This window comes from Dryobates pubescens, chromosome 20 (genome assembly GCF_014839835.1).
Source record: "Dryobates pubescens isolate bDryPub1 chromosome 20, bDryPub1.pri, whole genome shotgun sequence".
NCBI classification, from domain to species: Eukaryota; Metazoa; Chordata; class Aves; order Piciformes; family Picidae; genus Dryobates; species Dryobates pubescens.
The window spans coordinates 103,695-124,731 of NC_071631.1; the positions used below are offsets into that span (position 1 = coordinate 103,695).

At 50.8% G+C, this 21,037-nt stretch overlaps 1 protein-coding gene across 1 annotated transcript; it reads right to left on the reverse strand.

Moving 5' to 3' along the window:
• Positions 1-4,243: 4,243 nt before the first annotated feature.
• On the reverse strand, positions 4,244-20,863 carry LOC104304212 (CCN family member 2). Its single transcript, XM_009904933.2, has 5 exons — positions 20,795-20,863; positions 15,515-15,728; positions 12,763-13,014; positions 11,675-11,883; positions 4,244-4,631 (listed from the first exon to the last, which is right to left on the reverse strand). Exons 1-5 carry the CDS (start codon positions 20,852-20,854, stop codon positions 4,320-4,322), a joined length of 1,047 nt encoding a protein of 348 aa, XP_009903235.2. The 5' UTR covers positions 20,855-20,863; the 3' UTR covers positions 4,244-4,319.
• Positions 20,864-21,037: the final 174 nt, after the last annotated feature.

The following is a 21,037-nucleotide window of genomic DNA, read 5'->3' on the forward strand; positions in this document are numbered from 1 at the left end:
TGCACCCCATTCTCCCCACATTCACTCTGCACCCAGCCTGACCCCACTGGTCCCCCTTCCCTCCCCTGCAGAGCACCCCACATCCCTTTCTGTCCCACACACTTCATGACCCCACTGTAGGTCTCTGGTCTCCCCCAGGCAGAAAACACCCCCATTTCCGCACAATCCCCTTGCCCCACACCTCACTCACTGTGGGTGCCCCACATGTAGTCTGACCTCCCATCCAGTACCCTAACGCACGTGAGATCTACCATGACCTCTACGGGTGCCCCCAGTCCAAATCACCCCACACCCAGTCTGACTGCACTGTGGCTCCCTCCACCCCACAGCACTCCATGTTCCCTCATAACCCCGTGGCTCCATAACCAGCTTGACTCCCCATGCGCTCCCAAAGCATCCCGAATGCTCCCGCAACCCCACATCCCCAAAACAGTTTGACCCACCACAGGCCCTCAGTGAGACCCAAATCTCCCCAACCCATAACCTGCCTGACCCCGCTCCGTATGCTCCCAGACCTCCTATAACCCACCGCTCCATAAGCCACCCGACCCCACCATGACCTCCCCGAGCACCGCAGGTCCCTCAACCCCACTACCGACCTGATCCCTCTGTGGGTTCCCCTGGGCCCTGCTGTACCCCCCGGCACCTTCAGCTCACCCGGCCCGGGGCCGCTCCGCTCCGCACTGCTTCCACCTGCACCGCAGGCCCCACCCCCCCGTGACATCAGCGCGCGCACCGCCCCCTCCGCGCCTCTACCTGCCACCCATTGGCTGCCGCCGCCGCCGCCCGTCAAGCGGCGCGACGAGGGGCCGGGCCAACGGCGACGCGGCTCTGCAGTGGGCGGGGCCACCAGGGGGCGGTGTAACCGTGAGGGCGTGATCAGGAGGCCACGCCTCTCCTTGGGCCCCGCCCCATGCCCTGTGGCGTCACCGACCCACATAAGGAGAAAAAGCCCTGCGAGGCGGGGGGCAGCCCCTGGGCGCGGCCGAGGCTTCGGCTGCCGTGGGGCTGCCCCGAGCGCCTTCCCCCGCTCCAAAACCAGCGGGGGCGGGGCTTGGGGAGACTTTTTTGCTCAGTGGCACCAGTGCCCTTTTTTCACCTTTTTAAGGTAAAAAACCAGCCTGCTCCGTAGAGGATGGAGGAGTCTGGGGGCCCCCATCCTGCCGCAGGGGCCAAGGAAGACTGGGGGGCAACTGTCCTGCCCTAGGGGGATGGAAGAGATGGGGTGGGGTCCAACCCTGCCCTGGGGACTGGGACAGCCCCATCCTGTCCTGGAGGGCTGCAGGAGCCAGGGAAGCCCCTTCCTGCCTTGGAGAGGTTGTGGCATGGCTGACGCTGATAAGGAGCAAAGGCAGGGCTACATCCCCCCACACACCCCAAAAGCTCAGCCTTATCTTGAGGACATGCCCAGCTAATCGGTGCTGTGCAGGAGGTGGCTGTGGGTGATAATGCAGGGACTGGGATGGCCACCAAGGTGGCAGCAAGCAGGAGTTTGGCCCCTCACCAGCATCGAGGACCTCACTGCCCTCTCCCCAGCCTGGACATGATGGTTGCCTGGTGGCTATGGTGGTGACATTGAGTGCCCAGGGCTGGGCTGCAGGAGGTGGATGCTGCCCTGCAGCCATACTCAGCAGTGGAGTGTGCCCAGCACCCACTCAGCTCTCCCAGGCCCCGTTGCACACTGCTTTGGAGACAGCATGTTCCCTGGGGAGGTGCCTGGTGCCACCTAATGGCCACTACCCTGGGGACATTGGCAAGGACTGTGTCCCCTCCTGCTGCCACCCCCAGAGCACTGGGCAGTGCTGCTCACCCAGCACCAGGTGAAGACCCCTGCAGTGTCCTGGGAGCAACAGGACAGATCCTGCTCCAGGGTCAGACCCTCAATATTTCTGTCCCACCAACAACTGCCTCTCTTCAGGGAGCCCCCAGCCTTCCCCAGGGGAGAAGAGCGAGCCTCTCACCCTCACCTCAGTGCCAGGGGGGAGGAGAGCAGGGAGAGGGATGAATCCATAAGCTGTTAAGCCACAGCAAAGCCCCTCACATTCTGTCCCCATTATCACTGACTTCTGCTCACATCTGCTCTCAGGGGTATTTTTAACCCAGAATTAAGGTCTGCTGGGACCTTCAGCAGAAGGGGAGGGATGCATTGCTTGTCCCCAGCAAAGCAGAAGCCAGAGTTTTTGGGATTCAAAGGTGCCCATCAGACACAAGCACCACTTCTGCTGCTGTTTGGAGAGGGGACAGGACCTCTCAGGGATCCCTCTCCGCCCTGCACCCAGCTATCAGCTTTGAAAAGGGTCCCAGCAGCCTGGTGTTGCTGGAAAAAGGCCGGAGGGGAAACCAGGCAGGAGCCTTGCACAGAGGGATGCTTCCAGGGCTGTAAAAAATAAAAACAATTTATCAGCATTGGCTAAAGTGCAGTCTTAGCCTGAATTGACACCCCAGAGAGCTGAGTTAAGGACAGGAGAAAAGCTCAGAGCAGACCTGGAGGGCAATGGGAGGCACAGTCCCAGCAAGGCTGTGACAAAAGGACACAGGAACTCCATGAAGGCCTTGACTAAAAACAGCAACATCATCAGATGAATTATTTACAGTTCCAATTGATTACAGGAGGCTGAAGGCTCATGAGCTTCTACAGGCTGAGAGAGCAAGATGAGAAGGACCAGGAGGAGACACAGGTCCTGAGCTGGCATCTCAGCAGTGCCAGGGGCTGCAGGGCAGCATTTGGTGATGGCTGGGATCACCCTCCAGCAGCAGGCTCTGCTTTGGGGTGGGACATGTGGTAGGGTGAATCCCCTGTTCCCACCCATCTGGGACAGGTATTCATCCCAGTTCCCAGTAGTGAAAGGCTGGGAAGATTTACCATTGCTGGGATGTTTCTTCTAAAATTTAGCAGAGTCTGAACACAGCTAGTAAGATTTCAGAGACACGATGGACCTGCTGAGGTGGCCTCTCGTGGAGCTACAGGCCAGCAATCAGCATATCCTTAATATCAGAGAGGCTGCACAGGCCTGACAAGAAGGGAATCCCACTGCTGGAGAGCCAGCTCCACACCACTCTCCATGTCCCTGGTCCCAGTAGCTCCAGCAGGGACCTGCTTCATTTACAAACACCAGTGATTTTCTCACCCACATCTTGACCTCCCCAGGGACACCCAAGCTGAACAGTGATCCTCCAACTTATCACCTACCATTCAGACTCTGGAGCTGAATTGTAGCTGCAGTTCAGTTTTGGGGGTGTGAGATGGAAAGGTCCATCCCCTCTCCCATCTTGCAGCCATTTCTGAAAGAGGTTAAGGAAAAGAGACACGTGGTCATCCTGGTACTGAAAGCTGCCAGGAGCCACATCCACGGGGGACATGTTTCAGCCTGGCTCATGCTCACAGCACACTGGAATAGCTCCTCAGGTGTAGGACATCACTGGTGGCAAAGCTACTGCTTGGCCAGATGCCTTCTGCTATGAAGAAACCCCTTCCTGGGCTCAGATCATCTGGAGGAAGCCCTGAGCCATGCTCTGTCTCCTGCAGTGACACCACATAACTTGCTCTTTCCTTCTCCTAGCTGCCACCTTTGCTGACACTCAAGGTTGGAGGAATTAAACAGGGAAAAGACACACACATACATTCTGGAGCTACCCAGGGAAGGGGTCACCCAGCAGATGACCCAGCCTCTCTAGGAGCAAATTGATCCAGAACAAAGCTGCTGACAGGGATGCATGTGGGATGGTGAAAGGTGGACATGAGGATGGGGAAGAGCATTTTCCATCCTGTTGGCTCCAATTAGCTAAAAATAATAGAAAAGCTCTGGAGGAGCTGTGCATGGGGCCAGGACCCAAGAAGCTCCTCACCAAGCAGCTCTGCAGCAATGCATAGCAGAGTCCCACTCTGCTGGGAAGCAGCTGCAGAGCTTGGCCTTAGCTCAGGCCTCCTGAACTTCCTCCATCCTGTGCTCTGGGTTTGCCACAGGGTTTGGTAGTCAGTGGCCATGGGGAGTCAACAACACTGTGCTCTCAGCTGGAGCCAGGTGCCTGGCTGGCCATCTGGTCAGTGGGAACAGGGATCAAGTTTGCAGCTCAAGCCTGTTTGTGGTTCCTTCACTGATCTCTGTACCACCATGAGTAAAGGTCAGGAGCCTGGAGCAAATGGAGCTGCTCCCACACACACCTCAGAAGGCCACTGGGACTACTGGGAGGAATGGTGCTGTTCTGAAGAGCACAGCCCCTCACAGAGGGGGAAGAGGCTGCATTGTCCTGGGACACAGCCACAAAAGCACTGCAGAGCTCTCTTGACACTGTGGCCTGTGGATCTGGCATGGAGAGGGCTACAGCCTCTCAGTCTTGACGTGGTCTCCAACCATCCTCCTGCGATGCATGGCCAGGAAGACGTCGTTGTCTCGGGGGCAGTCATAGTGGCAGGAGCACATCTTGATGAACATCATCTTGCGCTGGAAGAAGTCCCCCTCAGGGCAGCGGAAATCCACCTCCAGGGTGCTGGTGGCGTAGGGGGTGCAGCAGCGTCCGTCCGTGCAGCTGCCGCAGAACTTGGGCCGGTAGGAGCGGGCACTGGTGCAGCCTGAGAGCTCAAAGCGGAGGCTCTGCCGTGGCTTTGGGGTCCGCACACACTTCTTCCCCTTCTAGGGAGAGACCAGACGAGGAGATGGCAATCAGACAGAAGGTCCACCTGGGCCTGTGCTCTGTCTCCATCACTAGGCAACAGTACACACAAAGCGGCTCACAAAGCGTACCCTGTGAGATAGGCTCACACCTGGCAAGTCCCTCACTGGGCTGTCTCAGGCACTCAGTGTTGTGCCCCCTCTCCCTGAACCCGTGTGGTGGGTTGAGAGAGGGCTTAGCTCTCCCTCCTCCACAGAGTAAGAAACCACAGCTAACTCAGTCGAAGAGCAAAAGCTATATATTTACAAGCATATATGGAAAGCAGGTTATATATAACACAATATATACAGGTATTTACAATATATACACAGAAATACACAGCAAAGACAAATAACACAACAAAAATCCCTCCCTCAGGGAGGGATCCCCTCTTTGGAACCCCCTCTCTCCCCCCCTTTACCTCCCTTTTTCCCCAAAAAGGGGTTAGAGAGAGAGAAAGGCAAGTTACTAAGGAAAAGAGTTGTTAGCAAGCTTCAAAAGCCCATGCAGGATTAGTGTTTGCTTATCTGAAGGCCAAGTCCAGCAGTTCGCAGAAGAAGCAGGCAGGGAGAACAGGCTGAAACACCAAACTCCCCCAACTCCCAAACCGAACTGAACTGAGGAAAAAATTTTCCAACCGCTTCACAATCTAAAGCTGAATTTTTGTTTATCAACCAATGAAATTCGTTTAGAATATCAGAATGTTTTGGTTCTAGTACCAAAAACATTAGCCAGTGTGTTCCAGCAGTGTTTGTTCTTAAAGGCACAGCCTCAAACGACCACAGTCCACCCCTTTCTAAACAATTTCATTGGCTGTTCGTACTGTCCATCCAATCCAGAACAATATTTACAGTTCGTAAGTTAAGTTCATCGTCCATTCCGGCTATACTCAGATGTAGATGATTCAGAAGTCCAAGAAAATCCAAAATCAAGAAAATGGAAAACAGTTTGTCTCTCCGCAGACGAAGCGAAGAAAAAGGGAAACAGGGACTCAGGGACTCTCAGTTGACTCAGGGCTCTCAGGGTTCTCAGGGTTCGTGCACCGTAGATTCCTCAGGGACTCTTTCCTTTGGACGCGCTGTAGCTGTACAACATTCTGAAATTAAACTCTCTCAGCTAAAGTTAAATCTCTTTGTGGAATACACTGAATTTCACCATTCTCTTGCATTACCCAATAAGTGTGACCCGGACCTTCTGCTGAAACCACCCCTCGGACAGGTTTAGCCTCTCCTGAGGGCGAAAATACCCAAACAGTTTTACCTAACAGATTCTTTTCCCTAACAACAGGAACTCTATCACCTTCTACTTTCTGTAGCAGATCAGAATGTGCAGGTCCAGCTCGGTTCACTGAACCTCTACTGTTCACCAGCCAGGTTGCTTGTGCTAAATGTTTCTCCCAGTTTTTCAAAGATCCACCTCCCATGGCTTTGAGAGTGGTCTTCAACAAACCGTTGTAGCGTTCAATCTTCCCTGCAGCTGGTGCATAGTAAGGAATATGGAAAATCCACTCAATACCGTGCTCTTTTGCCCAGCTCTTTACAAGGTTGTTCTTGAAGTGAGTTCCGTTGTCTGACTCAATCCTCTCTGGAGTTCCGTGTCTCCACAGGATCTGTCTCTCCAGACCGAGAATGGTGTTGCGTGCAGTTGCATGTGGGACTGCGTAAGTTTCCAGCCATCCAGTGTTTGCCTCTACCATAGTAAGCACGTACTGCTTACCAGAACGAGAACGTGGTAGAGTGATGTAGTCAATCTGCCAAGCTTCACCATACCTGTATTTGGACCATCTGTCACCATACCACAAGGGCTTAATTCTCTTTGCCTGCTTAATAGCAGCACAAATGTCACAGTCATGGATGACTTGTGTGATGGCATCCATGGAAATGTCTATGGATCTGTCACGAGCCCATTGGTATGTTGCATCTCTGCCTTGATGTCCTGACGAATCGTGAGCCCACCGAGCTAAGAATATCTCACCTCGGTGTTTCCAGTCGAGATCAAGTTCAGAGTCCTTGTCTACTTGAGAAACTCTTGCAGCTAGATCTGCCTGATGGTTGTGCTGCTGTTCCTCAGTAGCTTTGCTCTTGGGAATGTGAGCATCAATGTGTCTCACTTTCACTGGAATTCTCTCGATTCGATCAGCAATGTCTTGCCACAGTTCAGCTGCCCAGATGGGTTTTCCTTTCCTCTGCCAGCCATTCTTCTTCCAGTTCTTTAGCCAACCCCATAGAGCATTGGCTACCATCCATGAGTCGGTGTAGAGATAAAGCTTTGGCCATCTCTCACGTTCAGCCACGTCAAGAGCTAGCTGGACAGCTTTTACCTCTGCAAACTGACTGGATTCTCCTTCTCCATCCTTCGCCTCTGCAACTCGGCGTGTTGGACTCCACACGGCAGACTTCCACCTTCGCTTGTTCCCGACGAGACAACAGGAACCGTCTGTGAACAAAGCATATTTCTTTTCATCATCAGAAAGGTCATTGTAAGGAGGAGCTTCCTCAGCACGAGTTACTCTCTCCTCTGGAGGTTTAGCACAGTTGGTATCTTCAGGCCAACTTGAGATCACCTCCACCAGACCAGGTCTTTCAAGATTTCCCATTCGAGCTCTCTGTGTTATCAGGGCCATCCACTTAGACCAGGTGGAATCTGTGGCATGATGTGGTGTGGAACCTTTGCCTTTGAACATCCAATTCAAAACTGGCAATCTGGGAGCTAAGAGAAGTTGTGACTCAGTTCCAATTACTTCAGAAGCTGCTTTCACTCCTTCATAGGCAGCTAGAATCTCTTTCTCTGTTGGAGTGTAATTAGCCTCTGAACCTCTGTAACCTCGACTCCAGAAACCAAGAGGTCGTCCACGTGTCTCACCTGGAGCTTTTTGCCACAAGCACCAGGTTGGACCATTGTCACCTGCAGCCGTGTACAAAATGTTCTTAATGTCTGGACCATCTCGCACAGGTCCCAGACCCACTGCTTGGACTACTTCTTGCTTTATCTGGTCAAAGGCTGCTTGTTGTTCAGGTCCCCAGTGGAAACTGTTCCTCTTTCGAGTCACATCATACAGAGGTTTCACAATCTGACTGTATCCAGGAATGTGTAGTCTCCAAAATCCCACTATCCCCAAGAAACGTAGAGTTTCTTGCTTGTTCGTGGGATTTGCCATGGTAGAGACTCTATTTACCACATCCACTGGAATGTGTCGGCGTCCATCCTGCCACTGCACTCCCAGAAACTGGATCTCTGTGGTAGGACCTTTCACTTTGTCTCTCTTGATGGCAAAACCTGCATTCAGGAGAATGTCCATGATTTTGTTACCTTTCTCGAAGACTTCCTCAGCAGTTTTACCCCAGACGATGATATCATCGATGAACTGGATGTGTTCTGGAGCACCACCTTCCTCCAGAGCATCATGGATTACTGCATGACAGATGCTGGAGCTGTGGATCCAGCCCATTGGCAGTCTGTTGAAAGTGTACTGGATTCCTCTCCAGGTGAAAGCAAACTGAGGCCTGCATTCCTCTGCTATGGGAATAGAGAAGAAGGCATTAGCAATGTCTATGGTAGCATACCATTTGGCCTCTTTGGATTCCAGCTCATACTGGAGTTCCATCATGTCTGGTACTGCTGCACTCATAGGCGGAGTTACTTCATTCAGGGCTCGGTAGTCCACTGTCAGACGCCAGTCTCCATTCGGCTTTCGCACAGGCCACACTGGACTGTTGAAAGGTGAATGAGTTTTGCTGATGACTTTCTGACTCTCCAACTGACGAATCAGATTCTGAATGGGCAACAAAGAGTCACGGTTGGTTCTGTATTGTCTGTGATGCACAGTCCGAGAAGCAACCGGCAACTTAATGTCCTGAATCTTGTGTTGTTCCACAGCTGCAGATTCATCAGAAAGCTCAGGTCTAGCAGACAGCTTCAGTTTTTGTCCATCAATTTCTACAGAAGCTACTCCAAAAGCCCATTTGTAACCTTTAGGGTCTTTGAAACGCCCTTCTCTCAGAAAATCAATTCCCAAAATACAAGGTGCATCAGGTCCGGTCACAACTGTATGCTTTTTCCATTGTTTACCAGTTAAGCTTATATTAACCTCCACTTTACTTAACTCTTGAGATCCACCAGTGACTCCCAGAATAGTTATGGACTCTGATCCCTGATAATTTGATGGCAATATGGTGCACTGAGCTCCTGTGTCAACCAAGGCCCTGTACTTCTGAAAGTGTGAAGTGCCAGGCCACTGGATGTACACATCCCAATAGATTCTGTTATCTGTATTACCCCTCTCCTCCCCCTGGCGGGAGGCAGGGCACCCCTAGTTATGGGGAACATGTCCACAGGTGCAACGAGCACACTGTGCAGTGTTAGAACTGGAGCCACTGTTGGAGCTACTAGAGTTGTCCTGGGGAACTGTAGAAGTAACAGCTACCCTTCTGGTATTGCTACCTCGGGTTCTGCCACTTTGCAGTTCTCTCAGTCTCCTGAAAAGATTAGAAGTTGGTTGACCATCCCACCTGTTCATGTTCTCACCAAACTGATCACGCAGGGTAATCCAAATAGTCCTACGTGACTGCCTTGGTGGTCTGTTTTGGTTTGATCTGTTTTGGAATGACCTCCTTGGAGGATGTCTATTCCTCACAGATGAAACCTGTACCCACCTGGAGGAAGAATTGGAATCATCTCTTTGTGCCAATTGGGAGATGGTGTTTTTAAATTCATCCTTCAGCTCTTTCATGCAATTCTCCAGTTTTCCAGACAGAGTTTCAATGGCTGAAACCAAAGAAACACGTGTCATGCTATCATCCAATTGTCTCAATTGATCAGTGAATTGGCCAACCGTAAGAGGAGCTCCACCATAATTTCTTGCTACAATTCTGCTTGCCAGAATGTTTGCATAATTGGAAGGAGCAAGCTTGATGAGCTTTTTAGTAAGACCATTTCCTACAGGAACATCATCAGGATTCAGAGATTCATGTTCACCATAGAGTACCTCTCTAACAGCCAATTCTCTCAGACGCTTAATTCCCTCATCTATGGTAGTCCAGGGCTTAGGATTCCATGGAAGATCATCTCGGGAAGGGTATCTCATGAGAACCGCCATTAGAAGGCGTATCCACAGATTAACCTTACCGAGAGCCTTGCCTAGATGTCTATCTATTCCATTATCCTTCGAGAGAGTTCCTAGCTGGGCTGCTGACTTGTCTCCAACCATTAGAGCTGGAGCACCTGTATCATAGCATCTACCAAGCCAAGCGAGAACTGGCTCCTTATCTGCTCTGAGATAGTCTTTTCTTACATTTCTAAGCTCCTCCCGGGGTGAAGAGCAGTCGGTTATGTCATCTTGTTCTTGCTCCTCTGCCTCCTGTTCCTCAACTTGTGGTCCCAACAACCTCTCAAGGATCCCTTTAAGCTGAGAAGCACCACCACTAGCTGCTGTCCTACCAAGAGATGCATCTCGATCCTCTGATGATCTCAATAACTCAGCTATATTTTTAAGACAAATTTTCTCTTCCTCCCCAGCAGAAGAACCTTGCTGTGCATCCCCGTCAGCTCCTGAATCAGCTTTAGTCTTACCCTTCCTTGTTGTTAAAACTGCTACTTGCTTTACTGGAGCTGTGTTTGGGTTTCCAGCTGCCTTATTATCAGAAGCTGATAAGCTTTGAGACAGATTAGCTGCTTTGGAGGACGCTTCCGCTCCTGCCATGGAAGAAGGAGGAAATGACTTTGCCTCGTTAATGGTGGCTGCCTGGGACACAGGAGCCGCCATGTTTGGGGCTACTGTAGCCCCTGGCTGCTTGCCAGAATCATCACCATTGCTATTCAGAGCTGCCTTGCCGATTGACTTTTTAGCTTTATCTTTAACTGACACAGATTCTCCATTATCATCCTCACTGGATGTTCCTGAAACAGAGCTAGGGTGGCGTTTTCGTCTCTTAACCCTCCGTTTTATAACAAAACATGCCTTGGACACTTTTTTCTCCCGGTACAGTGCTACCAACAAATACACATTAATTATCATCATCAGCAGGACTACACACATCAAGAAAATCAGCTTTGGATCCCAGCCATCACTTAAAATTACCCTTTCACCGAGCGGAATCTTAAACTCTTTTATCTCAATAGGGAGTGTGCTAGATGTAACATTCCTGTACTTTTTAACATAAAAGAATTCCAGGCACTGATCATACAGAAGCCGAATCTTGTACTTAAACCACAAATATAATTTTTGCATTATATATTTACCTATCTTATCGATAATCATACCCAGGCAATACTTGTAGATCAATACACTGAAGACCGAGAAGAGCAGACGCTCAAAAAGCCAAAACACCTTCATGTTTGCTCGTTCGACTTAAGCAAGCAATAAATCAAACTAATTTGTCAGCAAACCCCGAGTTGGGCAGCCAATAAATGTGGTGGGTTGAGAGAGGGCTTAGCTCTCCCTCCTCCACAGAGTAAGAAACCACAGCTAACTCAGTCGAAGAGCAAAAGCTATATATTTACAAGCATATATGGAAAGCAGGTTATATATAACACAATATATACAGGTATTTACAATATATACACAGAAATACACAGCAAAGACAAATAACACAACAAAAATCCCTCCCTCAGGGAGGGATCCCCTCTTTGGAACCCCCTCTCTCCCCCCCTTTACCTCCCTTTTTCCCCAAAAAGGGGTTAGAGAGAGAGAAAGGCAAGTTACTAAGGAAAAGAGTTGTTAGCAAGCTTCAAAAGCCCATGCAGGATTAGTGTTTGCTTATCTGAAGGCCAAGTCCAGCAGTTCGCAGAAGAAGCAGGCAGGGAGAACAGGCTGAAACACCAAACTCCCCCAACTCCCAAACCGAACTGAACTGAGGAAAAAATTTTCCAACCGCTTCACAATCTAAAGCTGAATTTTTGTTTATCAACCAATGAAATTCGTTTAGAATATCAGAATGTTTTGGTTCTAGTACCAAAAACATTAGCCAGTGTGTTCCAGCAGTGTTTGTTCTTAAAGGCACAGCCTCAAACGACCACAACCCGGTACCTTGGTTTTCTCCATGGCGAAGTTGCAGGGCCGGACCATGCAGAGCCGAGTCTCTTTCTCCAGGTGGCACTGGGGGTTGTCATTGGTCACTCGGGCAGAGATACCCATGCCACAGCTCTTGGAGCAAGCACTCCACTCGGTGGTCTGCACCAAGCAGTTCTCCTGTAGGTTATTCAGTTCTGGCTTCTGTGCTGGCTCCTCCCTGAAAACTGAGTCACACAGAAGAGACACAAGGGAAGTTTACAAGAAAAGACAGGGACCTGTTGGAGTGGGGCCAGAGGAAGCCACAGCAATACTGGGAGGGCTGGAAGCCCTCTGCTGCATGGCCAGGCTGACAGAGTTGGGGCTGTTCATCCTGGAGAAGAGAAGGCACCAGGGAGACCTTATGGTGGCCTCTCGGTGCTGAAATGGGACAATCAGAATGCTGGGAATGGACTTCTGAGCAGGGCCTGTTGTGACAGGACAAAGGGTGATGGTTTGAACTGAAAAAGGAAGGATCAGACTGGAGAGAAGGGAGAAATGTTTGACACTGAGGATGCTGAGACCCTTTCACAGGTCGCCTAAAGAGGAGGGAGATGCCCCATCCATGGCACCATCCCAGGTGAGGCTGTGACTCTGAGCAACCTGCTCTAGCTGGGGGTGTCCCCAGTGATTGCAGGGGTTGGACTGGAGGACCTTAAAAAGTCCTTTTCAACCCAAATCACTCCATGATTCAGGGCCTGCAACAAAGCATGGCAGTTCTGTGGCCACTCCCAACTTGGTGTGACTCCTGTGGACAGTAGCAGAGATCTGATCCATCCCATGAGCTCTCAGTGTCTCAGCATGGAGAACACAGGCAAGCACAGGGCAGTTTCCCACCTCAGCTCAGTTCTCCTGCAATGTCAGAGGATCTGTGAGATTCACCCCAGCATCACTAAGATCTCCCCTTAATGGCTCTGGAGCTGAGCCACGTTCAATCAAGCTGAACACTTGTTCACCACAGTGCACAAAGCGAGCAGTCACCAGCTCCAAAACAGACTCAGGACCGCAGGTCAAAGACAATTTGGATCCAGCCCTGTCGCCCAAAGAGCTGCCAGCCCCCTGCTCACCCGCCATGGGTGTTTCCAAGTGGGTTTCCTCATTGCCCTCCTCGCAGACCCACTCTTCACAGCACTTATCATGGACCTTCACCCGCCGAGGGTTGGGGCACTCAGGGGACGGCAGCCGCAGGTCCTCAGAGCAGAGGGGGATGCAGCCGATGGCTCCGTCCATGCAGATGCACTGCAGCTTGCAGGTGGGCTGGAAGCTCTCCCCATTGTGGTAGATCCTGCCCAGCAAGTCACAAGTGGCACCTTCATGAGCTGTGGGAAGCAGGGAAGAGGAGAAGCTGAAGAGATGGCAGGGGTCTGGCAGCCTGGCCCCTGACTTAGGGCATCACAAGGCTCCTGGTGATGGACAAGTGTCCCCTGAGCTGCAGGATGTCCCCAGTGCAGGATGCAGCAGAAGCTAGTACAGTTAGTAGTTGTCTCCCTAGACCCAAGGCTATTCCTGACATGGAGGTTGGCTCCAGCTGTCCAGCTCTGCCGGACCTCCCAAAGTTCTCTGGAAAATCTCTTTTCCACCTGGATGAGCTACAAAAGGGGACTTTGTCATAGTCTGCCAACAGCCTTTCTCCATCCAGAGATCTTCCCTGCCCGCTCAGAGTGTGCCCTGGTCAGTGGTGCTGTGCAAGATCCATTCCTCACACCACACATCAGCCAGCAGCTTTACTTCTCATCACTCCTGGAAGGCCAAAAGGCAACACTCTTCTAAGAAGCACCTTGGATAAGTTGGTTCCCCACGTATCTAAAGGTACTTACAAAAGAAAAATAACACTTTGGGGGTTTGACATTTTTGGCTCTTCAGTGAGAGATGAGACACATGAATCTCTTCTTCCATTCAGCCCCAACTGTTTCTATTTCTCCCTGTTCTGATCTCCAGATCTCTCATCTCCAGCCCCCTACAAGTCTTTCACTCCCTCCTGATAAAACCTGTGTGAGCAAAAAAAAGGAACCTCAGCAATATCTGACATACAAGAGCAATCTTCAGTCCCTAACAGCTGTGTGAGCTAAAGTGTTTTCACTGGGAGGCTTCCAGCAGAAAGCTCTAATTTGGTGAAGAGTTCTGCAGGCAGGGGTCAGTGTCAGAAATGTTTTCAGTGAGGAACAGAAGCATTTCAGTCAGATATCAAAGATTTCCTTCATACTCCTACAATAGCTCAACCAAAATACTTGTTGGACAGGATCCATGGAAGGGAGCATTCAGCTTGGATAGTTATTTTTGATACCATAAAGATCAAGATGAAGCATTTTGGAAGTTTTGACACAGCCCAGCAAGTATTCGAAGGAGCTCCTGGGAAGTTCTGAGAGGGGTTTTCTGTTTTGTTTTGTTTCCAACCAGGTGCAATGCCTGACCTTTGAGATTCCCAAGTGGTTCCCAGAACAGCAGTCTTGCTTTTGGACAGTTCTTATCTCAGCTACTTTCAGCAATCCTGATCCTTGAAAACCAAAATAATCCATGCAAATCTCTTTGGGAAGTCACCAGAATGGAGGATTCTTGTCTGCTTGTGGAGGCTCACTGTGAAACTTGATCTATTTTCCCCTTCCTCCTGCTCACCTGTGGAACATTTTCCCAGGCAGAAAATGTTTGGACCAAACAATGCATGAGAGCCTCTTTCTGTCCCACCTAGTCCTAGAGAGGTTGCAGATCCTTCTGGGCTGCTGCCGCCTTGTTCCTAACAAGAGCTGGGTCTCAACTTGCAACTCTTTTCAGTGCCATGGGTATAAAAATACTTCTGTGCTCCCACTTGGAGCTTTCAAAATCCTCACTTTTTCCACCCAAGGGGACACCATCTACATTCCTTCACACAACCATTCAGACTTATTTTTAGACCCTCTTGTGCTGTGTTCAGCCCATCCCAATGAACTGCTCATGCTGTTCCCTCAGCACCACTCCTCCCCATCCTGCTCAGGGCTTTATGATGTTTTCAAACCTCAGTCATTCTCTCAGGTCCTTCACTATACCACCATGACCTCCCTTTCCCATTGACCAGATCCAACTCAAGCACCCAGACATATTGTGCCAGCAGTCCAAGCTGGTTCTTTATTTACCAGCTCTGCCTGACACCACTGCCACCTCCCATCTCTGGCCACCAGATCCAGCCAAGGAGACTTTTGCCCTTTTCTACAGGGAACACGATAGAGCTCAAGAGAGCTGCTCCAATCCTGCAGCTGTGCCGGCTCCCTGCACCCACCCAAGCCACCCTCAGGCTCTCCTACTCTAGAGTAACTACAGGATCTGCTTTTCTGGTATCCAAAGATCTCTGCAGGTAGGGATGAATCAGAGAAACATTGAATCACAGAATGGTTTGGGTTGGAAGGGACCTTTAAAGGCAATCTAGTCCAACCTCCTGCAGTGAGCAGGGACATCTGCAACTAGGGCAGGCTGCTCAGAGCCCCAGACAACCTGACGTTGGATGGCTCCAGGGATGGGGCAGCTCCCACCTGTCTGGGACAGGTTGATGACCTTGAAGCTCTCTTCCAACCAAAACAATTTTGCAATTCTATTCTATGATTCTGTGTCACAGGAACAGAGTCCCGAACCCCAACCTGTGCCTTCAGAAACATCCTTCCTTGCAGGAGGAAGCTGGTTGCGTCAGTAGCAGTGGAAGTGTTGGCTCACAGAGATGACACAGCTCTCACCATGCTGCTGGATGAAGCTCCAAGCCCTGAAGGTAATTTGGTCAATGCTGGGGGGATTCTGGGAGGTCTGCAAGCAGAAGGGGCAATGAGAAAACCACACAACAAAACACAGAGCTCTCACCTAAGCAGATCCCACTGCCTCTGTGGATTTTGGAGAAGTCACAGTAGAGTCCCTTGTGATGGTCACAGGGTTTCCGCAGGGAGCAGAGCTCGCCCAGCTGCCTGGCACACACCTTGCAGCAACCGCAGGCATCCAACACATGGCTGGTGCCAGCAGGGCACTGCAGAGGCTGGGAGGGACACTGGCATGGATACGTGCAGGCCTGTGATTCTACCTGGAGGACAAACACTGTGAAGAAAATGTTTCCTGCAAGCTAGCAAGGCAGAAAAATAAAACCACAGCTTGCTTCAAGCACAGGCACCCCATCAAATAGAGAGATCAGCTCCACCCTCCACCTCAGAGCCCTGCTGCCTAAGGACATGCATGCAGCTTCCAAGGGCTCCTGAGATTCCACCCCTCCCCCCCATCTCTAACTCCTCTGAAGCATGAAGGAACAAAAAGCCACCTCTGGCAAGCAGGGCCAAACCAAACATTACAAGGAGGAGTTTGGAGTCCCACGCACAGCTCAGCCCCTTGCTTCCCTGCAAGCAACAGCAGAGTTGTGATGAACAGTGAGCAGCTCTCAACCCTCACACAGCTCTGCTCAGGAGAAAACATCCCAGTGCTCTGCAGCAGCAGCAGCCACCCCAGCCTGAAGATGGAAAAACTCAAGACACAGCAAGAGGATTAGCCCAAAGTCAGACAGCCCCAAGCACTGACCCAACAGTTCCTGGATCCCATTTTGATCCCTGAATCTCTTATTTCTTTTGTAATTCCCAGAGGTGTAGGAATTGTTAGAGATGAGGCCACAGAGGTGTGCCCTCTCCTCTTTGCTTTCCAGGGAATGTAGCATAAGCAGTCCTCTGTGGGACCTTCTGACCCTACAGCTGCCTGTTTGGTGGCATTTCAGAAGTGTTGGCCACCTCTTGAACTCACTCTTGGGTTTTAGTCCCCTTCAGATGCTAAATAGAGATCAAGCCATGTCTGAAGGAAGGTCACTTTCTCTGTGAAAACCAGAATGCTGCAGGCACTCCCTTAACTCAGTCTGTGTCAGCCTTCTCCTGATTGAGCTTGGCACAGGTAGACTCGGCTCTGGACGCACCCAGGTGTAAAACCACGACTGTGTAAGGTGCAGAGCATGTGGTCTCTAAAGATCCTCTTCCACCTCCTCAGAAACTGGTGCATCAACTCTAGCCTGCATTTTTGTCAATTTCTGCCCAATGAAATTGTCCAGGCGTTTTGGAGGGGTGCCAAAGCACTATTACAGAGCTGCTGGACATGGCTCAGCCCCCACTCCAGGGGCAGCTGCTGCTGCAGGGCTGACACAACCCTTGCATGCAGATCACAGAATCATGGAATGGTTTGGGTGTGAAGGGACCTTTAAAGCTCACCCAGTCCAACCTGCCTGCAGTCAGCAGAGACATCCCCAACTACAGCAGGTTGCTCAGAGCCCCAAACAACCTGACCTGGGATGGTTCCAGGGACAGGGTATCTCCCACCTCTCTGGGCAACCTGGGACAGGCCTCACAGCAGAGGGCTTTCAGCCCTCCCAGCATTGCTGTGGCTTCCTCCAGCCCTGCTCCAACAGGTCCCTGTCTGTGCTATGCTGAGGACTAGAGAGCTGGCTCCAGCACTGCACAGGGGGTCTCAGCCCTGAAACCAGCAGAACATTTTTGGCTCCTGTATTGCTGTGAGCTGGGTGAACAGGAAAGCACTGGACAGGGCAGACCCCTCTCAGCTCCGTGTCCAGGTCACTGCCACCCAGTGAGAGGGGCTGCAGCAGCTGGAGCCTGGGGGCAGGTGGGAGGGGAGGACATCTAGAACAGAGATTAAAACAAACTCTGCTGCTGTTTGCACTTGCTGCATCCCATCCAGCCCCAGCTTGTGAAACAGCTTCCTTGGGTTTGTCACCAATAACAGCTGTAAAACTTTTCAGGCTGTTTTGACTATTGCTCAAAACATCTGCTCTGGCTCACATGGGGACAGAAGATGCCAACTGCTTTGTCCTTCTGTAGCGATCAGAACAGCATGGTGTAGGACAAGGATCAGCCTCAATCTTAACTCACACATCCTCCGAGTCTCACCCTGCTCAGCAGAATCAGCATCACTCTGCTTGAAAATTCCCAGCACAAAGCCATTTGGAATGAGCCTCTGCTGCCTGTAGCCCAGCTGCTTCATGACCGAATCCCTCGCTGGGAGCTGCTATGTCTCAGGGATCTCTTGCTGCCTGCTGAAGTGTATTAAAAGATACAAAAAATACAGAAACCCTTTCCTACTGGTTTTGTTGTTGTTCATGCTGTGGCTGCCAAAAGAAGATGTTATTCGACCAGGGATGAGTGGGTGGGGGGACGTGAGATCATAGGAGGCAAAGCACTCCCAACACAGGGCCTATATTAAGATGAAATCCATGTGCTTAAGAAATACAATGACAACAAGCATTTTCCAATGCAGTGTCAGCCACAGGCCATATAAAGAAACACTCCCAAAATAGCTTTTTACTGGAAAACAAACCAAAGCAGCCTCTTTGTGGCTAACAGAGAATGTAATAGAACTAAACCAAGCAAGTTTTCTTCCTCACCTCCATTAATCACTGCTGGAGCTGTTTATTTCCTTTAATAATTCACCCAAAGAAACCAGACCACCCAACTTTACCTTCTGCTCTCAATCAGCTTCACTTTCTCACTATGCTACAGCTGCTTTTCAGCACAAGAACACCTGGATTCAGACCTTCAATGCATTGCAGACCTGCTGGGTGACTCTGCGGCCCTGCCTCTGCTGTGCCTCATTCACCCCTACCCATGAGCAGCTTAAAAAGCCACATTCATCCATACTCACTGGGCTCTTCAAGCCTTGGTGATGTTCCCATCAGTCAGCTCATACATGTCTCCATCACCCCATCCTCCTGGCCCTGGGGTGTGCTGGGGCTCCTGTTTGGTTTATTATTGAGCAGAGACAGCTTGTGCTATCTATACCTCCTGCTCCCCTCATGGGCTCAGGAGATGAGTTGAAATATTTTTTGACTCATGCATATCCAAGAGTGAGCAGTGAATAATGGGCTGGGGAAGGGAACATCTGGAGCTGAGAACAGCTGGTAGAATGGCAACATTGAACCAACTTCCTCCAGTTCTTAATTTGTCTTCACAGTAGTTTAAAAGAGGTTAAAGGACAGGTTGCATTGCACTTGCACAGAGCAGCCACCCTGCAATACTGTGAATGAGTTGCCTCAGTGAAGTATAGAACCTGCTCACACCATGCCAAAGAACTGCAAGGACTCACTCTTTGCTCCAGACCCATACAAAAGACCAACATTTCTACCTAAGATGCCACCAACCTGGGTACAGAGGGATTTGACTCAGAGAATTTTTTCTTCCCTCTGCAGAAGGGAACTATGCTTTTACCTTCACTGAGCAGGATCCTAACTTCAAGATCACAACAGCCCTGACCTTTCTGTTGGGGGTTAGCAGTGGGAATTTTGAGAGCAGCAGAACAGAAGCAATGTTGGAGGTCATGGCTGTAGGTAAAAGAAAGTGCTAAAGCCTAGAATATCAGCACTCCTGGCTTTGTTGGCAGCTCTTGTATCAATCACAAACACCACATCCCAGGATCCCTGAGTGATGGCCAAGCCACAGCAGCAGTGCAACCAACCTGACTTGAGGAGTCCTTTGCATGTGCCCATTCATCTTTTCCACCACTGACTCCCAGGTCCCATCTGTTTGGCTGACAAGCTAGAACAAGCTACCTCCCAGCTGCCAGCACCAAACCCAGTTATCTGAGGGGGAAGAGGGAGAATGTTCTTCCTGCTTCATACTCACACAAAACCTTTTCCCTGCACTCTTGGGAAGGACATGAGCTCACAGCACTGCAGCAGTTCTGGGGCATCATCAGGACTTCTTACTCCTGACCAGTCAATGTCCACATGAGCCCAGGGCACCAGCCAAGAAGGCCAAACCAAAGAGGATATTTAATATGTGTTTGATCTCATGATTGCATCCAAAGTGCTGGGAAAAGTGCATTTTGAAGCTGAGCTAGGTGTCTGCAAAGTGCTTTGGGAACTGCAAAGGAGAAGTGATGTAAGAAAGATGGAACTGGTTCTCTTTTGAGCTCCAGGAGTGGCAGCAGATAAAGCTGTCAAAGCACAGCTATCCACATACTCCTAACACTGGGATATCCTGGAAAATACCTGCTGCAGCTGTCCATGTACTTCCAGCACTGAGCCATCCTGGAAAATATTTGCTCTGCCTCCATCACAGACTCTCAAGGCACCTTCCCCAAGTTGCCAGAGAAGGTTACTGATTGTTATTGTGAGAGCCAAGAACCAGTACCCCCATTTCACAGAGGGAACAGAGACATGGCCCAAGCTGAGCTTGGTAGAGCTCAGCTGGTTCTACTCTCACCTGCTCTTGTTTCCTTGCTCAATCTGCTGAAAATCATTCTCAGAGCTTAAAGAAAGTCAAAACTCACATTTGGGAGGCAGTCAGGAGGTTTAAGTCAAGGGATGTCATCTCAGAGTGATAATAAAGGGCCACAGTGGGTTCAGTGCAAGGAACAAGATGACCATCCCAACCCCCAAAAACTCCCCTTAGATCACAGCAGTGTTAGGTGCACAGGACACTGGCAGGAAAGGGGCTGGCACACACTGGGTCCTGCCAACAGTGATCAAACAGACCTTATTAGCCAGGAGTTTATGGCATCTGTCAGAGCAATTTGCTGATAGAGGCTCTGTGAAACTGACTTCTGCACTGATTGCAAAGTCACTTCCCGTAGTGAGGAACACTCCTGACTGCACCAGCACCCCGGTCTTGCTGGCACTGTAAGAAACACAGCAAAGTTCTGAGCAGACTCAGCTGCTCTGTCAAGCACTGGGATCAACCCAAACCCAGCCACAAATCCTGCTCTGGAGAGGCTGCTGTCTAATTCCCACCTTGAAATCGCCGTTCTCAGGGAACAATGGCAGCAGGAGAAGGATTGTTGATGGTGAGGAACTGGGATGCAGGACTTTTATTCTTTGCAGTGCCATAAACTCAGTGATTCCACTCCTCTCCATTCTCTTCTCCTCCCGCAACAAAATCCGTTCCCGTTTGGAAGAACTCTGAGCTCCACAAGTGACAGCACTGCAAGGGGCACAGCTCCCGGAGTGATTTCGTTCCACCGAGCGCTGGCAGCGCTCCGCTCGCAGCCGGAATCGGGACCCTTTCGGAGGCAGGTGGCAGCTGCGGGAGTTAGCCCAAAGCTCTCACATCCAGCAAAGCAAAAAGCTGCGGTGCCCGGCAGCAAAGGGAGCTGCTGCAGTGCAATACGTACCCAGCCTGGAACGAGGAGGAGGAACAGGGTCCAGGGTACTGTCCCCCCGTTGCCAGACATCCCGAGTAGAGGGAGAAGAGGCAGTTCCAGCTGCTGGCCGACTCACGCCCCCTCCTGCAGAGCTCCTCCGCTCTCTCCGCGGAGCGCCGCGCGCCGGCTGCTCGTTAAATAGCCTCCCGGAGGGGGCGTGCCCCGCCCGGGTGACGATCTGGAGCTCGGATGAGATGGGTGCAACAAAGAATG

Excerpts from the sequence above, each read along its gene's own strand:
- LOC104304212 (XM_009904933.2), bottom strand. The coding sequence starts at position 20,854 with ATGTCTGGCAACGGGGGGACAGTACCCTGGACCCTGTTCCTCCTCCTC. Across the intron at positions 11,884-12,762 it reads CTTGGAAACACCCATGGCGG|TTTTCAGGGAGGAGCCAGCA; the intron begins GTGAGCAGGGGG and ends TGTGTGACTCAG. Across the intron at positions 4,632-11,674 it reads TCGCCATGGAGAAAACCAAG|AAGGGGAAGAAGTGTGTGCG; the intron begins GTACCGGGTTGT and ends GTCTCTCCCTAG.